General features: G+C 37.9%; 2 protein-coding genes across 2 annotated transcripts in view; one reads left to right on the top strand and one right to left on the bottom strand.

Annotated features, from left to right (window-relative positions):
• LOC124310227 (uncharacterized) overlaps window positions 1-20,989 on the top strand; it is a 32,725-nt gene extending 11,736 nt beyond the window's left edge. The window contains exons 3-4 of the mRNA XM_046774038.1: window positions 10,916-11,140; window positions 20,633-20,989. Of these exons, the coding sequence (XP_046629994.1) occupies window positions 10,916-11,140; window positions 20,633-20,989 (582 nt within the window). The remainder of the gene's footprint in view (window positions 1-10,915; window positions 11,141-20,632) is intronic.
• The window catches only part of LOC124298847 (vacuolar protein sorting-associated protein 8 homolog), a 147,489-nt gene continuing 144,442 nt past the window's right edge, over window positions 20,987-24,033 (bottom strand). The window contains exon 15 of the mRNA XM_046751388.1: window positions 20,987-23,033. Coding sequence (XP_046607344.1) covers window positions 22,932-23,033 — 102 coding nt within the window. The 3' untranslated portion in view covers window positions 20,987-22,931. The remainder of the gene's footprint in view (window positions 23,034-24,033) is intronic.

The raw sequence follows: 24,033 nt of genomic DNA, 5'->3' as shown, positions 1-24,033 counted from the left end.
TCGCTTGGATTCAACAAGTCACCATGAAAGTTCGATGTGAACTCGCGATCTTAACCAATCATAGTGCACAATTTAAAAGTAAATTAGTATGGTCGCCTATAGGCTGCGATTCTTTACGCACCACAAAGAGCGGTAAACATGAATAGTTAAAATAACCAAAGGTGGTTAAAGTGCAAATACGAGTTTTTTTTTTTATCTAGATGGTAGAAGTTAACAGTTTCATTCATTCAAACAGTTATACAAATAAACTTCGGGAATAATATCAGTCTGCTTTCACGTGGAATCGCTCGATATAACTATTCGAGAATCGTTAAATAATTTTTAGTGATTATTGGTTTAGAGCAAATACATTCTCTCGAACGCAATGAGATATTGATGAAAGGTGCTAAATAACCAAAAAGGAATTCTTCAATTAGTGGAGTATTTATTCCGAACATATGGTACAATGTAGAGATTTCTTAGACGATCAGTTCAACGCGTGTTTATCTTTCGACGCGTGAACTTCAACTAAGCTCTTATTCGAGTTTGTTATAGCCGCTGATCGCTATATTGTTATAGCTCAATATCTTCGGAACCTTAAGGGGACCCGGTGGTCTAGCGCACGAAAATGACACCTATTTTCACGATTTTTTTTTTGCTATTAAAAATAAAAAAAACGATGTTCTAACGTTTCGAGCTTATTACTACGTTTATTAATCATACAAAAAAATTTTTTTTTCCTTTTAAAAACAATATTTATTATTATAAAAATGCCGCTAAAGATGACCCTCTCGAAAAATCGGATCCGGACTGCGGAGGTGATTTCGAGACTTCTACTCATCAGAAACAAAAAATTCAAAGACATTCTTAATCAGAAAAAGTGCAGTTATGGTCGGAACTAGAACAAATCGAAAAAATTGAAAATTGACAAAATGGCAGGCGTTGAAAAAAAAAGTTCGTCAAATCGGGTTTTTTTCACTAGTTTTATAGTGTAAACAATAGGAAATTATTTAAATAAAATTATGATTCTAGTTCCGACGATAGCCATACATGTTGTGAACAACATATCCAAATTTCTAGTCATTCGGTCGAATAGTTTTTTTATTTTCACCCCCGCAGTGCCGAAAAAAGTCGTTTCGAGATAAATGAGTTTAAAGTTTGAGGTACAGATATTTTCAAAAATTGAGCAAATTTTGAATACTTACAGTTAATCCGCGATTCCAGCACCATAGAGGATCCCTTCGGAACGTTTGTATTCCGAAGGGATTATATTGTATTCGGTTACAAATGTAAAGGTAAAATGCGGAGAAGGGTCGGGAAGCTGCCGCGCTCCGAGTGCTGAACCCGTTAGGAGCGCGTGGACCGCTCTCTACCTGGAATGGGCTGTAGAAGCTATAATATTGGGAATTTCCGCATGAAAATTTCACAGTATATTCTTAAGATACTATACTTTCGAAATGTCGAAAAAAAAAAATCGATTTTTTGAAATTTCTAGACCACCGGGTCCCCTTAACAGATATGCATTCGTCGTATATGGCTATCTTGTATGATACCTCATTTTTGTGTATTGATTTCAGTTGGTACGAAATCGGCTCTGCGGTTATAGAATATGGTTGGCTATCAAAAACGATTTAAATTCATTCGATTAATTGATTTACAGCTCAATTTTTCGAGAATAATAAGATCTGCTTATTGATCCAAAGAAAGTGATATTTAAAATTATAATGTATGATGTTCTTGCAAAGCATAGTACGGAAAGATCATATACATGGTTACTCAAAGCAATATTAGATGGATTTTCAATAAGACTGTTCCATAGGACCGATATGTTTTATTCTTTACCGAAATCAAAGAATTATTGTATATTACATTTATGCCGCAATTATAAAGACAAATGATGTATGCTAAAAAATCGTTTAACCATCATATCAATATCAACATTTTTTTTACTGTGTTGATATACATTGCGTACAATCAGTGATTTAATTGTTGTAAGCGCGTATGCAATAGTATCGAGAACTCTTCAAATCAATTTCAAGCGTATGTTTGCAGTTTTCAATTACATGTGGTTGTTTACAAGTGGGAAAAGTTATATTTCATTGTATTACATAATTACTTGAATTAAATGTGGTACATATAACAACTCGAGAACTATTTCTCGGTTCCACTGAAACATATCCACATATATGAATTTGCTTGGATAGTTTTTTTTTTTTTTTAGAAGTAGCAATGTAATTCAATTAACAAAATAATTCTCTTGAATGAAGATTAACATCTGTCTTATGAAACAAATTCTTATTCCACATATTATACATTTTTTTGATTAGAGTTATTATTTATTATGTCGAACAAACGTCACATTGAACCGAATATACTATCTGGCAATAACATTAATATTTCAACAAACGTGGGATTATTGTTTCCAATCATTCGGTACTTTTGAACCAACATGTTCAGCGGTTGAAGTACTATTCTTTCACGAATTAAGTTTGTTGGTTCGAGCGAATAAGTCGTTCCAAAATTTCTAATTCAATCCTATGAAATGAATTGCTTGAAATAAATTATACTCAAAAGCATGTAGCATTCTAATCAATGCATCAATATTTTTGTTTCAACCAAAAAGTAGTTGGGTTGAGTAAAAAATTGTTTAGATCAAATAAACTACAAGTCAAATAAATTAGATTCGATAACATTTTTTCTCAGTGTAGTTTTCGGTTTCGAGCAATTATTGCTGTAGCGTTAAAGTGTCTAGGTTTCCAATTGAGAGTTGCACATTTGAGGTTTGTAAATATTGAGTTAGATTTTAGTTATCGAGCTGCAAGCTCAGTAGATTATGGAATAGCGAAGGTGACGAAACATTTTCTGTTGTTCTATTTTGGATCGCGAAGAGCTAATTTTGAATTACTTTTTTTATTTTTGTATCGTCGCTATTGTAAAATATATTATTTGATTTTATTTTTTTTAAATTGCATGTTGTTGTCGAGTGTCTCTCTCTGTCTCCAAAATTATCCCTCGCCTTTCCGCGGTACTGAGCTACCGAGCATATTATCCGAGATTTAGCGAAGATGAGAATTTCGAGGCGTGTTGACGACGCCAGGCGTCCAACAGAATCTCGCGATATTTTACAAAATCTGATTTTTTCCAGCTTACATCGTGGGCCGCCAAATTATTGTGCGCGCTGTAAGTTCTCGGTTACTTCTCCGGATGGCCGAAGTGCAGTAAAAATCAGCGTCACAATACACACATACACAGATGCACAAATACAGAGTGAGTTTCCAGATTTCGAAACGTCAAGATCTAGTGAAAACTCAACTTTCCATTTTCGGGGCGATTACAACAATTTCCTTTTTTCTCTGAAAACAGAGAAACGGGGAGTTGAAAAAAGTTCATATGTTCGATGAGAGTAGTCGATCAGGTACGAACATGAGTCTCACTTAGAGGTGGCTGCCGCCCTCCCCGACTGGATGATGGGTGGCAAGCCGGTTTATCTGCAAAGTAGGTACTCAACCGTCCCCACTGTTTGGCACTAAGTTCAACCGTATGGTCTTTAAGGGAAGTGTATTCCTAAACATCAAACCCGAAGTGGCTGTTTTATCGAGCCGTTGGTCAAATTATAGGGTTTATCAGGCCTTGGCCCCTACATTTTGTGTAGATTCGTGCCTACATAATCTAGCCATATATTGGATGAGGGAACCTTCTGTACATCCGGGTCTTGGACTAATAAAGAAGTCTTGCGTCTATTAAAGGCATCTAAAATGCCGTAGAGCAGCGCTGGCGATTTCGAATAATTTATACGAAGGTCGATTGGGAGAGAGGAGGTAAAACGCAAACCGTGCAGAAGTTATCAAATGGCTGCCGTTCTTTGACAATGAATATGCGTTGGTCCGATATTGGTTACCTGATGTGATGGTTTCAAATTGGTGTTAATATCGGATTAGCTGTGATACAATATTGGCAAGCTACTCAGTGGTCGACTATTGACGCCTAACGTTGGTCCAATGTTGGCTGTGACCTGGCGATCGATGCGTCGGCTGGGCATCGGTGCGCCATATCGGTCCACAGTCGGCTCAGAAGCAGCTGCAGATACAACGGCCGGGTAACGACGCGCCATGTTGGTCCAAATTTGGTTGGAACCGGCTGCCGATGCAAAGGCTGGGTATCGGCGCGCCATGTCGGTCCAAATTTGGCTCGAAAACGACTGCTGATGCAACGGCTGGGCATTGGCGCGCCATGTTACTCCAAAATTAGTTGGAAACTGCCGACGATGCAACGGCCGGTCATTGGCGTGCCACGTTAGTCCATATTTAGCTTCAGAATGGCTACCGACTTAACGGTTGGGCTTTTGAAGGCTGTTGTTTTTATTGCCTAATCATCGACTATTTAACAATGTTATATCAAATCAAACGTGCAATCGGAACTCTATTCAAATTTATGTCAATAGAAAATTTAATAAACATCTTTTACTGGAATAAGTTTGTAATTAAATCTATCAATGTAAATCTGTAAATATGCAGTATATTTTTGCAAACTCGAATAATTAACTAATTTCAAGAAGAAATAACTTTCACTCCATCTAAAGTGTGGTGTGGAACAATACAATCAGTCGATTTCATAAGTCAATATGGAAACTGAAAAACTGAAACTTAAATATTGCCGCATATCTCGGTTGCAGCTCGTTTAATCAACTTGTAGTATAAGCACAATTTATGAGTTAATTTAATACACATTGTTCAAAATTTGTTGTACATTTTTGTAAATGTACTGTAACGTGGATTTTTGCCGCTCCTCCGTCACTCGGAGAAAATGACCGAGAACTTACCGCGTGCACAATAATTTGGCGTCCATGATGTACCCTGGATCTAAAAACAATATCGCGAAGTTTTGTTGGGCGCCTGGCGTGATTAACACGCCTCGAAATCGTTAATGCGCTATACCTCGGCAATATGCTTGGTAGCTCAGTACCGCGGAGAGGGGAGGGGTGATTTTTGGAGAGAGAGAGACACTCGAAAACCACACGCTACTCAACAAAAGCAGTAAAATAAAATCTTATATTTCCCAGTAGCGGTGATACAAAAACAAAAAAAAAAAATAAAAAATATAATTCAAAAGTCGCTCATTGCGATTCAAAAAAATAAATAGAAAATTACACGTAACCTACTCTATTTCTTACTCTACTGAGGTCGCGGCTCCCTAGCTAAAATGTCACTCAACCATTACAAAATTGCCATACGCTATTCTCAATTTGGAAATTCACCGTTTCTTCTCCACAGCGATAATTGCTCAAAATCGAAACTAAAACTACTTTCTCGACGGTGCGTCATCGGGCTACCGAACAGACGGCGTCCTCAATCTCACCCGAGATCTCACCCGACTCGGAGTTTCACAACATTACTTAACCTAAAGCTTATTTCCTACTTATTTCAACTAAACAAATCCGCACACGCCACTAAACTTCAGACGCCACCAAAACTCAATATTCGACCTGCTCGTCTCAACCGCTGCTCAACGAAACGACAATTTTAACTATACATCACCTCAACTCGACTAAACACTATCTTAACTAAACGGCAACTTAACTAAGCGCAAGCACCACTAAATGTAACTTCAACTAAACACAAGCTCAAGGTAACACAACTCAATTAACACTATCTTAACTGAACGAGTACGGAACTAAGCGCAGGCGCAACTAAACGTAACCTAAACTATATGCTATCGCAACGCATCCGAAATCAAACCTTCTCAAAATCCTCGAAAACGTTATTCGCTAATCCGAGCACTCCAACTCGGCATTTCCCGACCTATTCGAGAGGTGACACTGAAAAACCCGATAATGCGGTTCGACCCGGTACAGCGGAATTCGGCTATACGTGATTTCAAAAACGAGAAGGGCTCAGATAAAACTCGTGACTGTACTCAACTTTCTCAAGAACTCAAAATTTACTCTATCTACTCTAACACGCGTACTCAGGTTACGGTCATCAAGCAAAAGAATCGGCAAAAGAATTTCGAGTACTTTTCTACAACGCAAATCCAAAACGGCTATCCGTTACTCGGCAAGCATTTCGTAATTATGATCGAAACTCAATCGCGGGGATAGAAGCAACGCTTACCTTCTACATCCTTGCAACCCCCTTTCCATTCCCCTTGTGATTTTTGGGCGACTCCATTACTTCGCGAAACTCCCCAAAACGTGACTACGTACCATGACCGCCAGAACTAGAGTGGTTTCAAAAACCTACGACCTGCCGCAACACGGATCTCGATACGCCACAAGAATACGCAATAATCGATCCGTCATCGATTTCGACGATTGCGCAACTCGACGCGCACCTTGAATAGCATCGCTGCGCAGAACTTAACGCTAGATCGCAATCTCGTCCTCCGCGCAGCTCCATGACGTCTTGGTGGTGAGCGTGGTGCTCCCTCGTCGCTAGTCGGTCCGTCGCAGGTTCGCTAGTCAATTGTTGGCGGGGTGAAGGGGGAGAGGCTGCGGCGCGGCGCGCCGGCCACCAGCGGGAATCGCGTCTACCTTGGCTTTCCGCGATCTGCGTCGGCTCCCCCTCCGCAGCCTCGACATCCTTCCTTCGCAATTGTCGCTTGTCCGCCACTCCGCAATTTCCTCGAATTCGGTGCCGACTTCTTGCCTGATGCCGTTGTAGCTCGAAAAATAAAAAAAACAAAAAAAACCTGAAATATCTCATGCTATTCGCTAAGGTGTCCCCTCTCGTAGTTTCGGATGCGTGACTCTAGTTCTGGCGCTCTTTTGCAAAAACTTCGCGACTCAATTTCGGAAATTCTTAAATTTTGGTTCCGCCCAGAGTTCAAGGAGCCCCTCGTAACGGGCATCAAAAATCCCACGTTACAGTACGTATAAGAAAATTAAGTTCCAGGAATAATTATTTTACACTCACAGTTCAGAAAAGGAATTACTGGATATTTCATTTGAATGTCCTATCATTTGTTGAATCATTCTGAACGGAATAAAAATATTCTTGTGAATACTTCTTAATTCTTATACAAGTGATATCTATTAAAATCATTACTTTATTAACGATTTCCCTGTCACATATTACAGATATGAATTCTGTTCAAGTTGTGAAATATAGAAGAGACGAAAAAAAATTAATTCTAATAATTTAAATTTAAATTTATAACTTCGTTCTGTGGATTGCCTTATTGTTAGTAACCATGTCTTCAATACTGACAATGACTAATATATAATTTTAGAATACGAATGAACGAGGATTCGTACTAAACCAATATAAGTTATGAAAGATTGGTTCACTTTGCATGCAAACGTTTGGCGCAATCGGTAATATAATGCGCGGTAGTAATTCCAGCGACGCGTCCGTCTCAGGTTCGAGCACCGTCCAAGTTATCCGGCGTTCCTTTACGATTAATCAGGTGCGAAATGCGTTTTAATTACAAGGCTATTGATTATAATTGGGCTAAAGGCAGTAACGAGGTGATGTATATCTATTCTGAAGAGAAAAAAGAACCACATGCAACTTACGAAATCCTTAATTTTTTGGAATGAACACTTAATTTTGGGAATGGGCAGCCGCAAATTAGATGTGGGCTATTGATGGTTGCCAAAATTGGCCCATAACGTCCGAAATTACATGCCAATATAGGCCCGTTCAATCACATCACGACTGGCTCAAGCTTGGCGACCAGCGTTGAGCCATTCTTTTCTCGAACGCTGGCACATCATTGGTTATCAAGATTGGTTCGAAACGTCCAGGGTCATATGCCAAAATTGGTCCAGTAGTCATTACCAAGCACGGGCCGTTTGAGGACGATCGGTATCCAATATTAGGCTGAACTTTTACCAATTTCTGTTTTCTGCACGGGAAGTCGAGTCATTTTTTTAACGGTCCTGTAATATTCTTCACTTCAGATATATTGTCGTGATGCCACTGTTACTAACTTTAATGTAGCTCTCAATCCAATCTCTGGAAAATTCAAAATTGATTACCCAAATTCTGGGTATGGAATTTCCACATTCAAAATTATTTAGGCTTGGAAACTCACACACTTTCTATGGAAATGGTATGCCATAGTCATTGGCATGGACTCACAATTAGAGATATCATATGTGTCATCTTAATTGTAGAACGGTTTTGGACGACCGCGGCCGCCATATTTGTTTTCGACGGCAGAGTTGACTGGTGTTCAATGTAGGAACTTCCGCGGTCAGGAGCGTACATATACCTACGCAAAATCATTTATGCGCATTTATGTTAGTATCGTAGTCTACGGGATGATTTACTGGTCAATTTTTTTATTCCTCTTACTATTAGTTACAAGAATTTGCAAAAATAGTTCAACAAAAATATCTTGTATCATTAGAGTGGTCCTTAGAAGGCTCATCTGGAAAAGATCTCCAGATCAGCTACGAAAAAAATTAGGAAAAATTCTTCGGATATTGGAGATAAACAAACACTCGATAACGATGATCGATCGCCAACTTCAAGTAATGAATAATGAGTGCAAATTGGGAATAATGACTGATCGATTTGTGATTAAATTATAAATGATTAGTCTTTTTTTTAATCTTCAGTATTTAAAGAATTTTTCCGCCAAGGTTTGAATTGTTTCAGAAGTGTCAACGTACAAAGCTATGATTTTTTCCTATTTGCCCGCTACAATGGAAATACTGTTCAAATAGCTGATGTAATAGTTCATTTTTCACATAGATTTTTCGACGTTAGTGATTATTAGCGGTTCCTGCCCAAATTCAAAACTCAAAATGAATTTATGCTCACAGGCATCCGTTTCAGTTGAACTAGAATGCTGAAATTTTGGACCCATTTTTTTGAATTTTTTTTCGACCGATCTAGGAGGCGCTGAGCTGGTTCAAATACTTACATTACTTTCAATTTAACTGTAAACTCCCACTGCTATTTCACCCTCAACAATTTTAACCCCCCTGCGGATATGACATCCTGAGCAAAGTGATCACGAAATGCACCTGGAGTTGGGCCGATGGGTTCGTCAGGAAAACTACCAGACTCTATTTTTTTGAGGGCGCTGAACCCGAATTTCGCATTGGTTTTCCGAAATTCAGAATGGCCAGGCCATTATTGGCCAATTTTATGGTAAAATTCAAACTTTTTGCGAAATTTGAGAAAATTTGTGTACATGGGCTCTCCGTGTCGCTGAGCACGAATATAAGGCCAAAAGTGGGCGATTCACAATGGCCAAGTCAAAATTGGACAGGTAAACATTCAATTGGCCAATTTCATGGCCAAACCCAAACTTTTGGCGAAATCGATGAAAATTCGGGTACGGGGGTTTTTAGGGTCGTTGAGCACGAATAGAGGGTCAAAAGTGCCAGATTCGAAATGGACAGGTCAATATTGACCAATCTTATGGTCAAACCCGAACTGTTGGTGAAATCCATGCAAATTCATGTACAAGAAATAAATAAATTTACTTATTCATTTATTTTTTTATCGATCCTTTCTGAATCGAATTAGACATATTGGCTTTGGGGATGTCAAGAATCTTCTCAAACCAGTGCAGCCAAGAAATTTTGGAAGTAGTCGTTGAAGGCAAAATTTCTCAGTCGCACTGTCAAATCTGCCGGCTTTGCGCTGTTCAGTTACCCTATTTTCCTTTGTAGTACGGGGAAATGTCAACAGGTGGCTTGGAATCTACAAGACCACAAAAAGACAAAAAAAAAATACACAAAAAGAAAAAATAAAAAAAAAGTACGAAAATGACAAAAAAAAAACAAAAATACAAAAACACAAAAAATTGGAATGCAGAATTTCTGGATTCCGATAACAGGTTCATGATCAGTGGCCTCAAAAACCCCCAGGTATGAAGTTTCAGCTCGAATTCGAAAGTCTAGCACGAGTTCTCCATTGCGCATCCGCTAAATCAAGCCGCCATCTTGGAATTTCTGAAATCCGATAACAGGTTCATGATCAGCGGCCTCGAAAACCCCCTAGTATGAAGTTTCGGCCCGTTTCCACCACTTCTAGATCATTCCTAGATGTTAGATAAAAGATCATAAGTATCCACAATTGTAAACAAATTTTCACCATTTTTCGTGTTATTTTACAAAAAATCTGGGCCTAATTGAAATTCATAAGTATGCACCTCTGTAAGCTGTGCTCATAAGCTTTAATTTGCGCTGGCAAACACCCCGAATAAGTTAGTGCATCAAAAGTTATCGATGAAAATTCCGACCCCGAGTATACTCGGGGTTGTGCATACGGTAACCACTTCGTAACCCCGAGTATACTCGGGGTTGTGCATACGGTAACCACTTCGTAACCCCGAGTATACTCGGGGTTGTGCGCAGGGGGGTTAAATAAGGAATCATTTCGTTACAAAGCATTTGAAAAGTATGCTCTCGTCTTTGAGAATTCATCGTGCGAAATTCACTTGTACGTGTGCTCATGTGGTAGTGTCAGAAAAATAAAAGACATCACGATGGTTCATTCTTAAGCCGTCGATGTCTTTATCCGACGCACATGACGTCTCCAGGACGTCTAAGATCACAAATGCTTTCTCTGCGGCCGTGTTTTCTGGAAACTGCTTCAATTTCATGCGGCTGTGGTCAGTTCCACGTTTTTGAACTAACAGATATGATTCAATTTTATTCTTTTTATTTTTTAGGGAATATCAATCATAACTGACCCTCGTTCTCGTAATATGATGCGTGTTCGCTTTATTATTTACTTGTATACCTCTAATTCTTATTCAATATCAATTCATAATACCCAAAAATTCAGGTCACTTGTAGACAAAATGTGTATATTTTGTTGCTTGTATTTTCGTATTTACATAGAGGCAGAAAGTATTGGGAGGGATAAGGTCTTAATAATGCGTTAAGAAAAGGAAAAACTACTAATCATCTGTTGAAAAGTTTATAACTCCATTATTTCTAATGACAATTAACCCTTTATTTATATGTGTACAGGTTTGCGAAGAGTATGCTAGAATTCGCGTTGCGAGCCGCACATTATCAGGAACCCCTTTGGCATCCTTGTTGCAGAGAATTCGTAGACAGTCCACTGCAGCCAAATTATCGCTCGACATCAAAAATCCAGAGGCAATGACTGATAAGCATTGCATTTTAAAAGGCTTATCAATACTCGAAGAAATAACGAGACTAATCAAACAGCTGGAAAAATGCGACGAAAAGGTATAACGTGTAATATTCTATGCCATTCGAATCCGGAAAACTATTCGCTGTGACATGTAGGGGTTGTGCGCAATTCATTTCACTGCTAAAACTGGGCTAAGGCCTTAATTTTTATTTTTAGATCTTGATCAATCTTGCGCTTGTCGATTGGTTTGAAGAATGGTTTTCACTTATCGATGAAGGGTGGTGAAATGTTAACTTATAAACCAGTAAACACCTCCTCTTCCCTGCACCAGGACATTTTTCTCTAATTTTACCATCGGTATTATTCGTTTAAAGCTGTTACCGTATCATTTCATAATTGATCGTTATAATGTTACCACTTTTGTCACTGGGAACCGATGTACACATGTTCCATCAATCAGCAGTCGATCTCGTTACTTTGACAGTTTGAGTTACCTTTCATGTTATTATCACATGAAATGCCTCGAAATATAGAAAAGACCAGAGTAAAATGCCATCCACAAAATTTTGACAAACATCTGTGTCAAGTTTTGGAGACGTAAATGAAAGAAAAACACAGCAATGCATCTACTATACGAATTTTAATACGGAAAAGAAGAAGAGCAATTTACATTAAATAATATCGATCACGGTAACATTCTCTATATGTATAAGCCTCAAGGGGTTAGGTGGGTTTGAAAATTTCAAAAAATCGATTTTTTTTTCATTAATGTATAGTATACACTGTTCTAAACATTCTCTCAAATTTTTAAATCGAAATTCAAATTATTACGGTCGCTACAGCGTTTCTCATAGAAAGGGAACGGTTTTTCTACCTGCGCGTGTACTAAGGTGCTTAGGTTCTATAACCTTGCAAAATAAACTGTCCAAGCATTTCAGTTCGTTTTTGACATCCACCACGGATAGACATACGAGTGAAACCCCCCAAAAAAAAATCAAGACCTGGCATCACCGATTGATCGTAAGTAAACGATTTATCTAACATTTTCTAACTTCAATCTTAGACGCGTTTTCTCAAAACTCAATTTTTTAAGTCGGTGGACACGATTTCTCGAAAAGTTATGAAGCGATTTTGCACACATCTTTGAAATAACATTATCTAGTCATTGAACGAAGGATTTTTTTTTATTATTACTAATTTTTTCGAGCCAATACACGTGTTACGTCCTCCAGACTTCATATTCCTTTCCCACGTTCTTAGTTACCTTACGCTCTGTAGTCTACTCTTATCGTTCGCGAGTCAGCAGGTTCTCCTGTAACTCGCGGCTAGCTTACCTGCTACATCCCGCAAAACCATGCAGATCCATTCCAGCGCTCAAGCAAGACACCTATCCCTCTAAACCAAGACCATACCTTTTTCCCTTGACCGACTCCGTTGCATTGACCACTAATAAACAATCATATACTTTAAATCGTTTACCTTCCCTTAATACTGATCCCTTTCTATTCCATTCACTTCCTGCATTGGGAGTAGAGTGCATAGTCGACGTGAACGGACCCTACAATAGCCAAATAACACCTTGGCTGGGCGTGGAGTAAGCTCCGATTACCGCTCATCGGAGCCTACGCAATCTACCCCGTAACATTTTGGTGGCAGCGGTGGGATGGATCTGCATGGTTTCTGCATGGCGAAAATTTCACCAAAAAATGTGTTTTTTTGTTCAAAGTCTGTCAAAAATTCAAATTTTAATTTTTTTTTTCCTTCGTCCAATAACGAGATTTATCCATGTACTAACGAAATATTTTTGGTTTTTTGATTTTAGATGAACCAATAATGAGTTATGCTGTCCACGGCAAGAGCATTGTTTTTTGGGACGTCAAGGGAGATGAGGTACCAACGGCTGAGTTTTCAGAATTTTTAAATAAAAATTTCACAAAATACTGTTTAAGCGTGTATCTTTGATATGCTGAATTGTTTAAATAAAATATATGATTGTATATATGAAAAAGAAATAGTAAAAATACCGTTTTTTTGAACCTCTGAAACCTACCTAACCCCTCAATACGGATTTAAGGTATTCACATGATTTGGCTTATGACGAGACCGTTTTTCATCTTGCATTTATATCATATACAATATACATATATCTTGTGATGAAAACACCCTACTCGTAATAGAGTGGCAAATGCTCGAAGGCATGCAAGAGCACAAATGGGCCGATCCTCGTGTGCCGCGCCGGGGATACACGGCTCGCGGCCACGAAGCTGTTTTTCACTTTTTCTTATAAATGTTGAGCGCCAGCTCGGGTATGAATGTTCTTACCTGACTAGGAGATTTCAAACCAAACTAGGATATCTTCCGCCGGCTAACTAGAGCTTGTGGCCCGAGGGTTGTGTGTAACTGCAGTCACAGCCACCGAACGAGGTGTTTGTGATAGCTTCAACCCTTACGAAAAAAAACCAAATTTTACCCCTAAAATAGCCCTCAATCTCTAAGGGGTAAATTCGTACCCCTTAATTCAGGGCTAATCTCGAAGTCGAAGGTTTACTCCCAAGTTGAGGGTTTACTTTCAAGTCAAGGGTTTACTCCCAAGTTGAGTGTTTACTGTCAAGTCGAGGGTCTACTCCCAAGTCCAGGCTTTATTCCCAAGTTGAGGGCTTACTGTCAAGTCGAGGGTCTACTCCAAGTCGAGGATTTACTCCCAAGTTGAGGGTTTACTGTCAAGTCGAGGGTTTACTCCCAAGTTGAGGACTTACCTCTTAAGTGAGGGTTAACCACCAAGTCAAGGGTTTACCTCCAAGTTCAGGGTGAACCTCCCAATCGAGGATTCACTTTGAAAGAATTCTCGAGTCAAGAGCTTATTATGTCATTTTATTGGGATTATAGATGTAACGGTATTATAAAAATGCATTACACACCATTAGTGAATACAATAGAAACTGACTGAACTGGGAGTGGAGAATTGATTTTTTGTATTTTTTAAATATTTTTTTAGAGGAATAATTTTTATTATTTTGTACGTATACAAATTGTAAATTTGCTTCATTATTTTTTATATGATTCTACAACCTAAAAAAAGCACGCATAATTTTTATCAGATTTTTTATCCCAACCATTCTTTTTTAAAAAAATGTTACGTACATAACATATGTTTTGTATACGTACAAAATAAGAAAAATTATTCTTCTAAAAAAATATTTAAAAAATACAAAAAATCAATTCTCCACTCTGAACTATGGCTTAAAATTTTTGTTTTGGGATCTAGAAATTATGTTAATTTTTGTAACAACAATAAAAAATGGCGTTTGTTTAGGACCATAAAAGGATTTGTAACATTTTTTTAAAAAGGATGATTGGGCTGAAAAATTTGAAAAAAATGGTGAGTGCTTTTTTTAGGTTGTAGAATCATATAAAAAATAACGAAGCAAATTGGCGGGGGTCAGGGAAAATGTCCTCTCAGTTGGCATGGAATACTTCATATGCATTTGGATATTGATTTTTATCATTGAATGCCACGAAAATTATATATTGACATTACTAAATTCTTGTATATCCATACGAATTCGCGTTTAATATAGAAGCAGGGTATACCATATTCCCACGCAGAAAAGTAATCGTAAATAAAATTTAAGGTACGTATGTATAATTCATATAGCCATCAAGAATTATCTATAACGAATGCATTCCATTCATTATTATATTATAATGAAGCTGTATGCGTACATGTACAATGTACATACACTATATGAAAAAATATAAAATATTCAGATTCGATGATTTTCAGATAATTTCCAAGAACTATCATATAAAAAATCACCGAGAAAATCAAAGAGGGTCAATGTTTTTGATTCACCGAGTTGACGTAGGAATCCCCATATATAGTGTAGTTTATGATTTCTAATTTCAACCCTGAAAAAACTAAGTAGTATTCTTTTGGAGCGTTGCATAATGGCATGCAGGGTAAGTAAAATACAATATCAATAGTGATCCTTATACTATATGATGCGACGGCTTAATTTCAGCGAGCTGCTTGAAAGTATTGAATTCGAATTGAATCATTGGTTTTGCTATAAATAATATATAGATAGATCATTTCAGATGTTATTGAGAATAATAAAACTTCAACGAATATCATAATTAACTTGGAAATTTCACGGGTTATGTTACCCTGCAATGGAATCAAAGGTTCACCACCAATCTTTTACATATTATATTTTCACGATGACACCCAAATTTTAGAGTTTACCCTCAAGAAGAGTTAGGTGTATCCCTTGGGATTGCAGGAGATAATCCCCGCAATGTTGTGACGTTGCACCTAGAGTGCAAGTCACAACAAACCCCAAACCCGCGGGGAAGAGCCGAACGGGTGAGTCCCATTCCATCGGGAAACACCCGAAGGTAACCGAAGCCCACCGACGCTCGGCTGAGCCGAGCGCCAGCGAGCAGTACGAGCACGGAAGTAACCGCAGCAACACCTGAGCAGCCCAGCCTAGGAGCGACCGAGAGAGAGAGAGAGAGAGAGAGAAAGAAAGAGAGAGAGTCACAGCCACACACCGATACACCCAGCTACCCTCAACCACACCGAGAGAAAGAAAGAGAGAGAGTCACACCCACACACCGATACACGCAGCTACACTCCACCACACCTCGAGACACCCACCCACACGCCGACGACACCAGGTTAGCCTGCATTCTACCGCCGATCTGCTCCTCCCCTCGCAATACCAACCCTTTCTACCTCACACTCCCCGTCACACTACACCACCCTCCCCTCGCAATATCAACCCTTCCGACCTCATATTCCCCGTCACCTCCCACACCCCCCCCCCCCCCCCCCCGCGCGTACCTGTAAGTTAGTAGTAAGAAACGCTAAGGGCTGAGGCGTGATCAGCCCCCGTTAAAGTCTACAACCCTTTTGTATCTTCCATAGTTTAAGTCGACTCACCTCCCCCGATCGCAACGCAATGTACAACCTCCCCCCTTTCGCAAATACACACACTAAGTTTTATCTATTATATCCGCCACGTCTCTAATTGTCTCTCCCCCCCCCCCCATATTATTCGTGCGGACTCAAACCCGTCACAATGTTGATAGTTCACCCTCACATTTGCCATCAGTTAAATTTTGGGAATATGAATTACCCTCATCGTTGAAGATGTACCTTCAACGTCGAGGGTTCACCTTCATGTCTTGGGGATTGAACCCTCAATTCTTAGGAATTAACCTTTATCGTTAAGGGTTTACCTTCAACTCTTGGGGATGAACCTTCAATTGTTGGAGATAAACCCTTCATCAATGATGGTTTATCCTCAACTGTCAGAGTAAACCCCTAAATTTTGAGGCTTACCCCCAAAAATTGAGGGTCTTTTTCCGTGAGGGAAGGACGGAGCTGAAGCAAGGAAGGAACGATTAAATTCTGATACAGAGTAGTATATGCTGTGATTGTTAAGTAATTTTCTTACCGAATAATTGATAGTAAGTAATTGCACAGAATGTAATTTTATCTGAATGTTCGATTTTCAGCCGACACGTTTCACACACGCTCTCGTTCACAACGGTACTTGACTCACAAGGAAGGTATACGAGGTCGATCTCTTGGATTAGATTTCTTTTGAAAATCTTATAGTAAACTAAAAAAATTTTGAGGCGGTTAATGCACCCTTCAATGGTGTGAACCCCTGTTTTTTTTTACATTCTCAACAATTTTTTTTGTGGGAAAAATAAGAGATATACGAAAAATTTTTTTCCGTTTTTTCCTTGTTTCTTAATTCTTTAAAAAACATTTTTTCCACATTTTTCACGCCGCATGGTGGCGCTGGGGAAGCTCCCGCGTCAGGTGCTGTTGTCTCCGCAGTGGTTCGCGGCACGCAGAAAAACTCTCTTCAACGTCGACTTAAAAAAAAATACGCAGTGTTTTCGTTAATAATATGATATTTTGAAGTGTAGTACGTAGGGATTTGGAAAAAAATTGATTTTTAAAAAATAGGTACGCTTTTGAAATTAAAGAATGATTTTTGAGCAAAATTTCTCGTCGGAAATAGGCTATAACTTTTATTATTATTGAGATATCGAAAAATCCTATGTAGTACATTAGATAATCTATTTTCATTGATACAGTAAAAATTTGAAGTCGATCGGATAAAAATTGCTCGAGTTTTGCTGCGGGCCGCACTCAAGAAAGTGGTTTCGAGAAAAACGCGTTCAAAGTTTTAGGTTTGTTAATTTCTCCCACTCCGGAGGTAAAAAAATCGTTGATATTGCAATTGATATCGCGGTATTATAAGGGTTCAATGATGGCCTGAGAAGCCTCATGAAAGTTTTGGAAACGTTGGGGATAATCATCGGCCCAAATTGTTTCAATTGTTGCGTTGAGACCGACGCAGCGCGGAGCGCTGCTCCGCTCCACAAAATATTCAACATCTACGAAAATCATTATTTTTTCGACCTGGGTCCAACGGCATCTTAATCTTAAAAGTATTGTAGATGTTTTTAAATGGTTTTTTAAAAAAATCGATTTTTTGAAACCGTCACAGTGGTGCTGTCCCTTAAGCGAGTTATTTTCTGCCTGACTGAAAATGAGATTTGCTGATCGTGGCTCGTAGGCCATCCGCCTCCCAGTTCCCCTCCTTCGGGGGTACGTGGACCCGAATATATTATACATTCGCGCTTTCGCGGTACAACTGTTAGTCCCGCGGATCCGTTACATAATATGATGACAATTCGCGACGCTCTCCATTCCACCTTGTTTATACTAAAAATCGATCTGAGCGAAGCGTTCCATCAGTTATCGATGGAAGAAAGCTCAGAAGCGTTCACCGCCTTTATTCTCAAGGGGCAAGGGTTGTTTTAATACGAAAGATTGCCTTTTGGACTGAGCGGTGATCCAGGAACTTTTCAATATCTGATCGATCGATTGAAAGAGCGCGTGCGAAGAAAACTAATATTGACAAGGCGCGAAGATCTAAGGCTGGATTTTCACGTGCAGTAAACAGCTGGATGCAGCATGCTCTGATTGGTCAGTTCACGAAAATCACTATTTCGTGACACTTAAAGCTTGGTGATTTTGGTGAATTGACCAATCAGAGCATGTTGCATCCAGCTGTTTGCTGCACGTGAAAAACCAGCCTAATTGACAACGTATTCGCGTACTTAGACGATTGGATAATCGCTTCAACAACATTCGCAGATTATGTTCAGCTATTAAGAATTTTCATTGACGTTCTTATCGACGCGGAATTGGTAATAAATCTCAAGAAGAGTAAAATCGCTGACAATAAAGTAAAGTTTTCAGGTTTCATCGTAGACACTGACGGGCTACGACCCGATCTGGAAAAGATCAAACCGATTTGCACGATAAAAAGACCGTCAAAACCGCCATGAATTGAAAAGATTTAACGGAATGGTAAATTGGTACCATCGACATATTAAAGATATTGCCCATCTGCAAAGTACGTTAAATAAACTCACGCGCGTGAATGTACTGTGGAATTGGGGAGAAGCTAAAGATTGCATTTCTCAACATAAAGTAAGCGCTCTCAAACATGCCAACACTTTCAGCACTGAATCCTTCACTTCCGTACATTTTATACACCGACGCGTCAGAACTGGTTCGGTGCAATTCCTCTTCAACAAGGTTGAAAGAAAATTTAATTTATTGTTTGAGCTGAGCGCTCAAAGGGGTCAAAACCCACCACGCACCGACAGATAATTATTTAAATAAAAAGAAAATTTTATTTAGCACGTTTTCAAAACGGGCTACAAAAGAATAAAATAATGGTATAAAATGGAAAACGTGGGGCTCATGCAATAGTCACGTTTTCCGTTTGATAAACATTATTTTATACTTTTTAGTCCGTTTTAAAAGCGTGGTAAATTGCAAGAAAACAATTATTAAAATAATTTTTAATCTTGAACTGGAAATGAATAAAAAATCATAAGAAATCCTTGTTTTCAGATAGAAAATTCTCTGTCTTAATTCTAGCCGAGTCAGTGGAACGGTTTGTCAGAAGTCGTAGATATAAAAATGCGTAAACCCATAACTACATACGTACATGCATGCATCCATTTTTAAAGATATTAGCAAATATTTTTTCGTGTGACCAGACATCCTTTATCAGTGGTCTTGAAACTTTTTCTCACAAGGGGACCTTACAGGTTGTCACTCACGGATTTTGATGGGTCTCAGATATGTTGTAGAGGGACCTACCCTGAGTACCTGAATACAGGGATTTTTTTCAATGGCTCATAGTTTTTGAGAAAAATCATTCGGAAATTTAACTCGTACCTATTATACCGGTAAAGTAATATAGTTTCCGAGCAAGTGGGCGCAGCCCAGTGGGCGAGATTCACGGCTTCGACTCTGGCGGTCCCGGGTTCCCATCAAAATCCGTGAGTGACAACCTGTAAGGTCCCCTTGTCAGTCCGACGTTTTTCACGATCACAAATGTATAAAGCACTCCGTTTACAAACGGTCGCGCCTACAAACCTATTCAGATTATTCAATTTCCATCTGCGAATTAAAAAAAAATGTCCGCATTTCATTCTTATAAAAACGAAATATGTACAGTTTTGAGACAGCTGAACCAGCATTCAGCCTGGTATGGCAGCAGAAATCCGGAAATGTTATCTAATCAATTTTATAACAATCGCGTATCAGTCGAATAAAAAAAAAAAAAAATGCACCGTCTAAACGCGCAAATACGCGCAGTTAATTTTTTTCTGACGTATCATAGAGGAATAGGAATTCAGTATCCAAGAAGATTCAGAGTAAGGACTGGTCAGAATCAAAAGTTCCGTTCTATATTAATTTAAAGTTGAATTTTTTTCATACGAAAAACGTCCGTCTTTAACAGTTTATAACTCAGCCGAAAATCAATGTATTCAAGTGTTTAAAAAACGAAAATAAAGGTCAAAATTTACACAATTGTTTACAAAAAAAATTTGGGAAATAAACGGGAGAAAGTAACCTTTTTCACTTTATATATGAAATAAAAACTGAACGTGTTATCGAGAAATCTTAGATTAAGAAAAGCAAAAGGTAGCCAACTGTAACACGAAGAGGCACGTTTTTTTTCGAATTGACACTTTATATTTTTGACTCGTCAGAATATATATGATTGCTGGTACAATAGAAAAAAATTGGTTTACAATTTTTTGTTTCCTATTATGCGCCCGTTTTGGGTGATTTTCGACCAGTGTCTGGTCTCTTATTAGATCCTCCAAAATGCTTGCTATGAATTTCAGGATCCACACTCGACTGGTACGGATTGCAGAAATTAATTCATTGGATTCAGTAGAATTTTTCGTACCAAGAGTACCGCGCTATTATCTCTAACTTTCACCAATATTTTCGTCGACGTCTCAGATCCCCTAGAACAGTTGCTACACGTTTTGGGATTCACACTAGAATGGGAGGGACGTGGCTAATCATTTGCCCGAATAAAATACGAGGGGACAAATTTTTTTCACTCTTGGGGTTATGCTTTTAATTGTTTTTTTTTTGTTTTTAATATTGTTAAAAATCGTTCTCAAAGTTCATTTGACAAACGTTCTGAAGTTCAACTAACTCATTTTGTATGTTGAATTAGGTGCAGCAGTATCTGTCGATTTGTAAAATGACTCCGTACCTTCTGGAGCTAGATTCAGCCGTTGACGCGTATGCCAAGACGAATGAGTTGCTGCCCCCGACAGTGAAGAATTCTTCGTGCTTGACTATTTTTCCCATTCTTACACGTTTGTTGACGGAAGAACTGCTGGGTAAAGAGCCAGTAAATCCATATCACGTGTTAGCATCAAATGCCCCGAGGAAGCCCGTATTTATAACTAAGAATACAATTAAGAGAAAAATGGATATTCCAGCCTTGTCAGCTAACACGAAGATACCTAAGAACTCATATTTATCAAATTTTCAGCAAAACAGTTTATTTGCGGGTTCATCAATTTAATGCCAAGACAACCATTTAGTGACAATTCGAAAGTAAGAAGTAAGTGTGAATATTTCAGCACTGCCTTGTCGCGTATGATTTTTCACGAATTACTGAAGAATGAGTAACTTTTTGTCACACTGTTAATATACACAATCCGTGTTCTCGTACGTTTTTCGGATATTGTAAAGTTTGAAGTAAAGTTAGTCTCATTGGAAGAAAAAATATTTTCGAGATGAATAACTCGCTAAGAACAATCAGTATTTTCTACACATGTGCTGCAGTATACATACCTATGTATATTAATTCTTCGTCTCATTTGCGTGCAGCTTGAATATGAAAGACAATACTAAACACAGATAATCACTGCTTTATACCTACAACTAATTCCCTACCTAAAATTGTGTACAGGGTTATAATACAAAAATACTTTGTAGCAATAACTGTGTTAACATTGGTTACTTAATTAATCTGTTCTTTTGTTAATCCATGCTTCCTTTGATGCAGCATTTTTTGTTTCCCAATAATTGATTTGCACATACTCCTTGTAATAGTAATTAATATTCGTGAGAATGTATGGAAAAAAGTGTGATGAAATTGACATAAGAAATCCCTGCATAACATGTATCAATTAAATGAAAATATATCAGTACAATTTCATATATGTAATAGATTTATTTGACTGATGACAATTTGATATAGCCGATAATTCTTATCCTAAGAAATGATGTGATGATATCTAATTATATCACACACAAAGTATATGTAAGTATTGCAATAATTTACACTATACATAAATACACAATGACTGGTACAAGATTTGTTTTCCCTTAGAAATTAAATAATTTTCAATAGTAAATTATTTTGTGTATACGACCATTGAAATATTTCACCTATGTGTTTTATGGAGAAGGTATCGTTTTTACAAGTTCATTTCTACAAGTGCCGATGTCTTCAAGTTCGTTTCTACAAGTGACGTTCCTACAAGTTTGTTTCTCATGCACTCAATTGTCAATTCCGAACATTTTGATTTGATTTAATTTAAATTACTTGACCACCACTTGTAGAAACGAACTTATAGAAGCGGTCTTCTGCCGTTTTATTTTTACGAGTGGATGATAATAACGAAGAATAACGTGATTAAGGAATAAAGTAAGAAATCAGCGTCAATTCTGGTTAGTACCTACGGTATGTTCGAATGAATCTCTGCACTTAATGCTATATCTAGCATATAGATAACCTATCTGTGTTAAGAGGGGTGTCCCATTTGTGTCCGCTAAAATGAGATGTTTTTTTGTAATATAAAAAAAATTAAACTGCAATTTATTACTTCAAAATTTCCAGCGTGTAGTTATTGTCAAATTGATTTAGCATAATGGCCATTTGAGTTTTGCAAGTGAACGGTTTCGTAAAAAATTTTTTTATTCATACTGGTTCATTGAACAGTAACTACGTAAGTACGAACTAAAATCCTGTTTGGTTCTTTGCGGACTACCAGAAGTGAAAAGATCCTGTATGACGAGGTGAGACAGCAGGCGAAATTTTTTATAAAAATAATTGGCTGCTTTTTTTTAACCCCTTATATATCAATAATGTATGCTGAAAATTTAGAAATAATTGATCGCGTAGTTTCATTTTTTTTTAGAATAGAAAAAAAACTCATTTCAGCGGACAAAAATGGGACACCCCCCTTAAAATGTAGAACGTTTTTCCATGTAGGTTTGTATAAAACTTTGGTGGCTATGTTTGTAAGGTATTCAATAAATTCTCAATGATAATTAACGAATTCATTTTTTTAAATTATTTACTCCATTTTACTTCTGCAAAAAATTGCCTCTATTCTAAATTACCATTTTCGTGACATCTACGTTAATGTAACCTCAACTACAGGATGCTGGTGAATTTTTCAACTGAGGAGCTCATATTTATTTATTTTGTGTATGTGTAAAATTGAGAGACTATATTAAAATATTCCCTCAAAGTCTGGAAGAAGAATTTGTGGCGCTAGCCGTAGTCTGAGATCTCTGTCCGTCGTAAGGCTTGGTGGCTGATTCTTCCGTTTTTCCTGCAAAAATCAGTTATTTATTATTACAACAGGTTAGTACAACGGTAAATGTATAACAACTGAATTAAACAATATATTATACGTGAAATTCCGCATACATCACATGCATAACAATCATCTACATTGCTTGATTTTTTTGGTTGTCAAATTAATGAGCTGGCAGCATTTACGATATACCCAGACTAATAAGTGAGGAAAGAAAATGAATAAAAGATTAAACCGTATCAGAACAGATTTATTATGATTTCTACCAATCCGAAATTCTGAAGAAAACATCGTACACGATGCAAAAATCATCTGCATTGATTGGTATTTGTGTCTGCCAATTCGGGTTCTCCTAATTTTGTTACGTTTGAATTGCTAGGGAATTTTAATTCAATCCGATCTGGAATACACGCTTTCGTTTCCATCCATTTTTGTTCCATTCTTTGGTATTAATTTAAATTTACGTTGAATTAAGTTTATATACAGTGCTCCCCCCCTAAGATATCCCTCTGTAAGATATTACTTCCCCTCATTTTACTATCATTTACCCAGCAATTCGGCTTCCCCACTATACTCAGTGTTGTTTACTTGCGCATGCGCGTAAGCCGCTACTATAAGTCAGCTGTCTACATATACACCCCACCTTTTGAGAGTAGAGGGGATACCTCTCTAAGATATTTTTCCTGGAACCAGAGCCCCGAGTCTGAAATCTTAGGGGGGGAGCACTGTACAGACATATCGATCAATGCAATTTCTAGAAATCGCTTTCTATTTCAATATTACGACGAACTTAATTCGTGTGTATCCATGAATGCGGATAGCATTTTTATTGCTTTCTGTTGATTTTTTCAATAACGTAACGCGATTCATATTTTAGCCAGTGTAAAATGTATATTACTTCCTCACATGCTTTACAATTGAATAAATGTCATAATGTTTTAACTATTATTCAATTGTCAATTTGGCGCATGAACCCTTATCAGTTGCAACAAGCCTCAGCTATGCTAACTTTAAG

This window comes from Neodiprion virginianus, chromosome 1 (assembly GCF_021901495.1).
Source record: "Neodiprion virginianus isolate iyNeoVirg1 chromosome 1, iyNeoVirg1.1, whole genome shotgun sequence".
In the NCBI taxonomy this organism is placed as follows: domain Eukaryota; kingdom Metazoa; phylum Arthropoda; class Insecta; order Hymenoptera; family Diprionidae; genus Neodiprion; species Neodiprion virginianus.
This window is presented reverse-complemented; position numbering and strand designations above follow the sequence as displayed.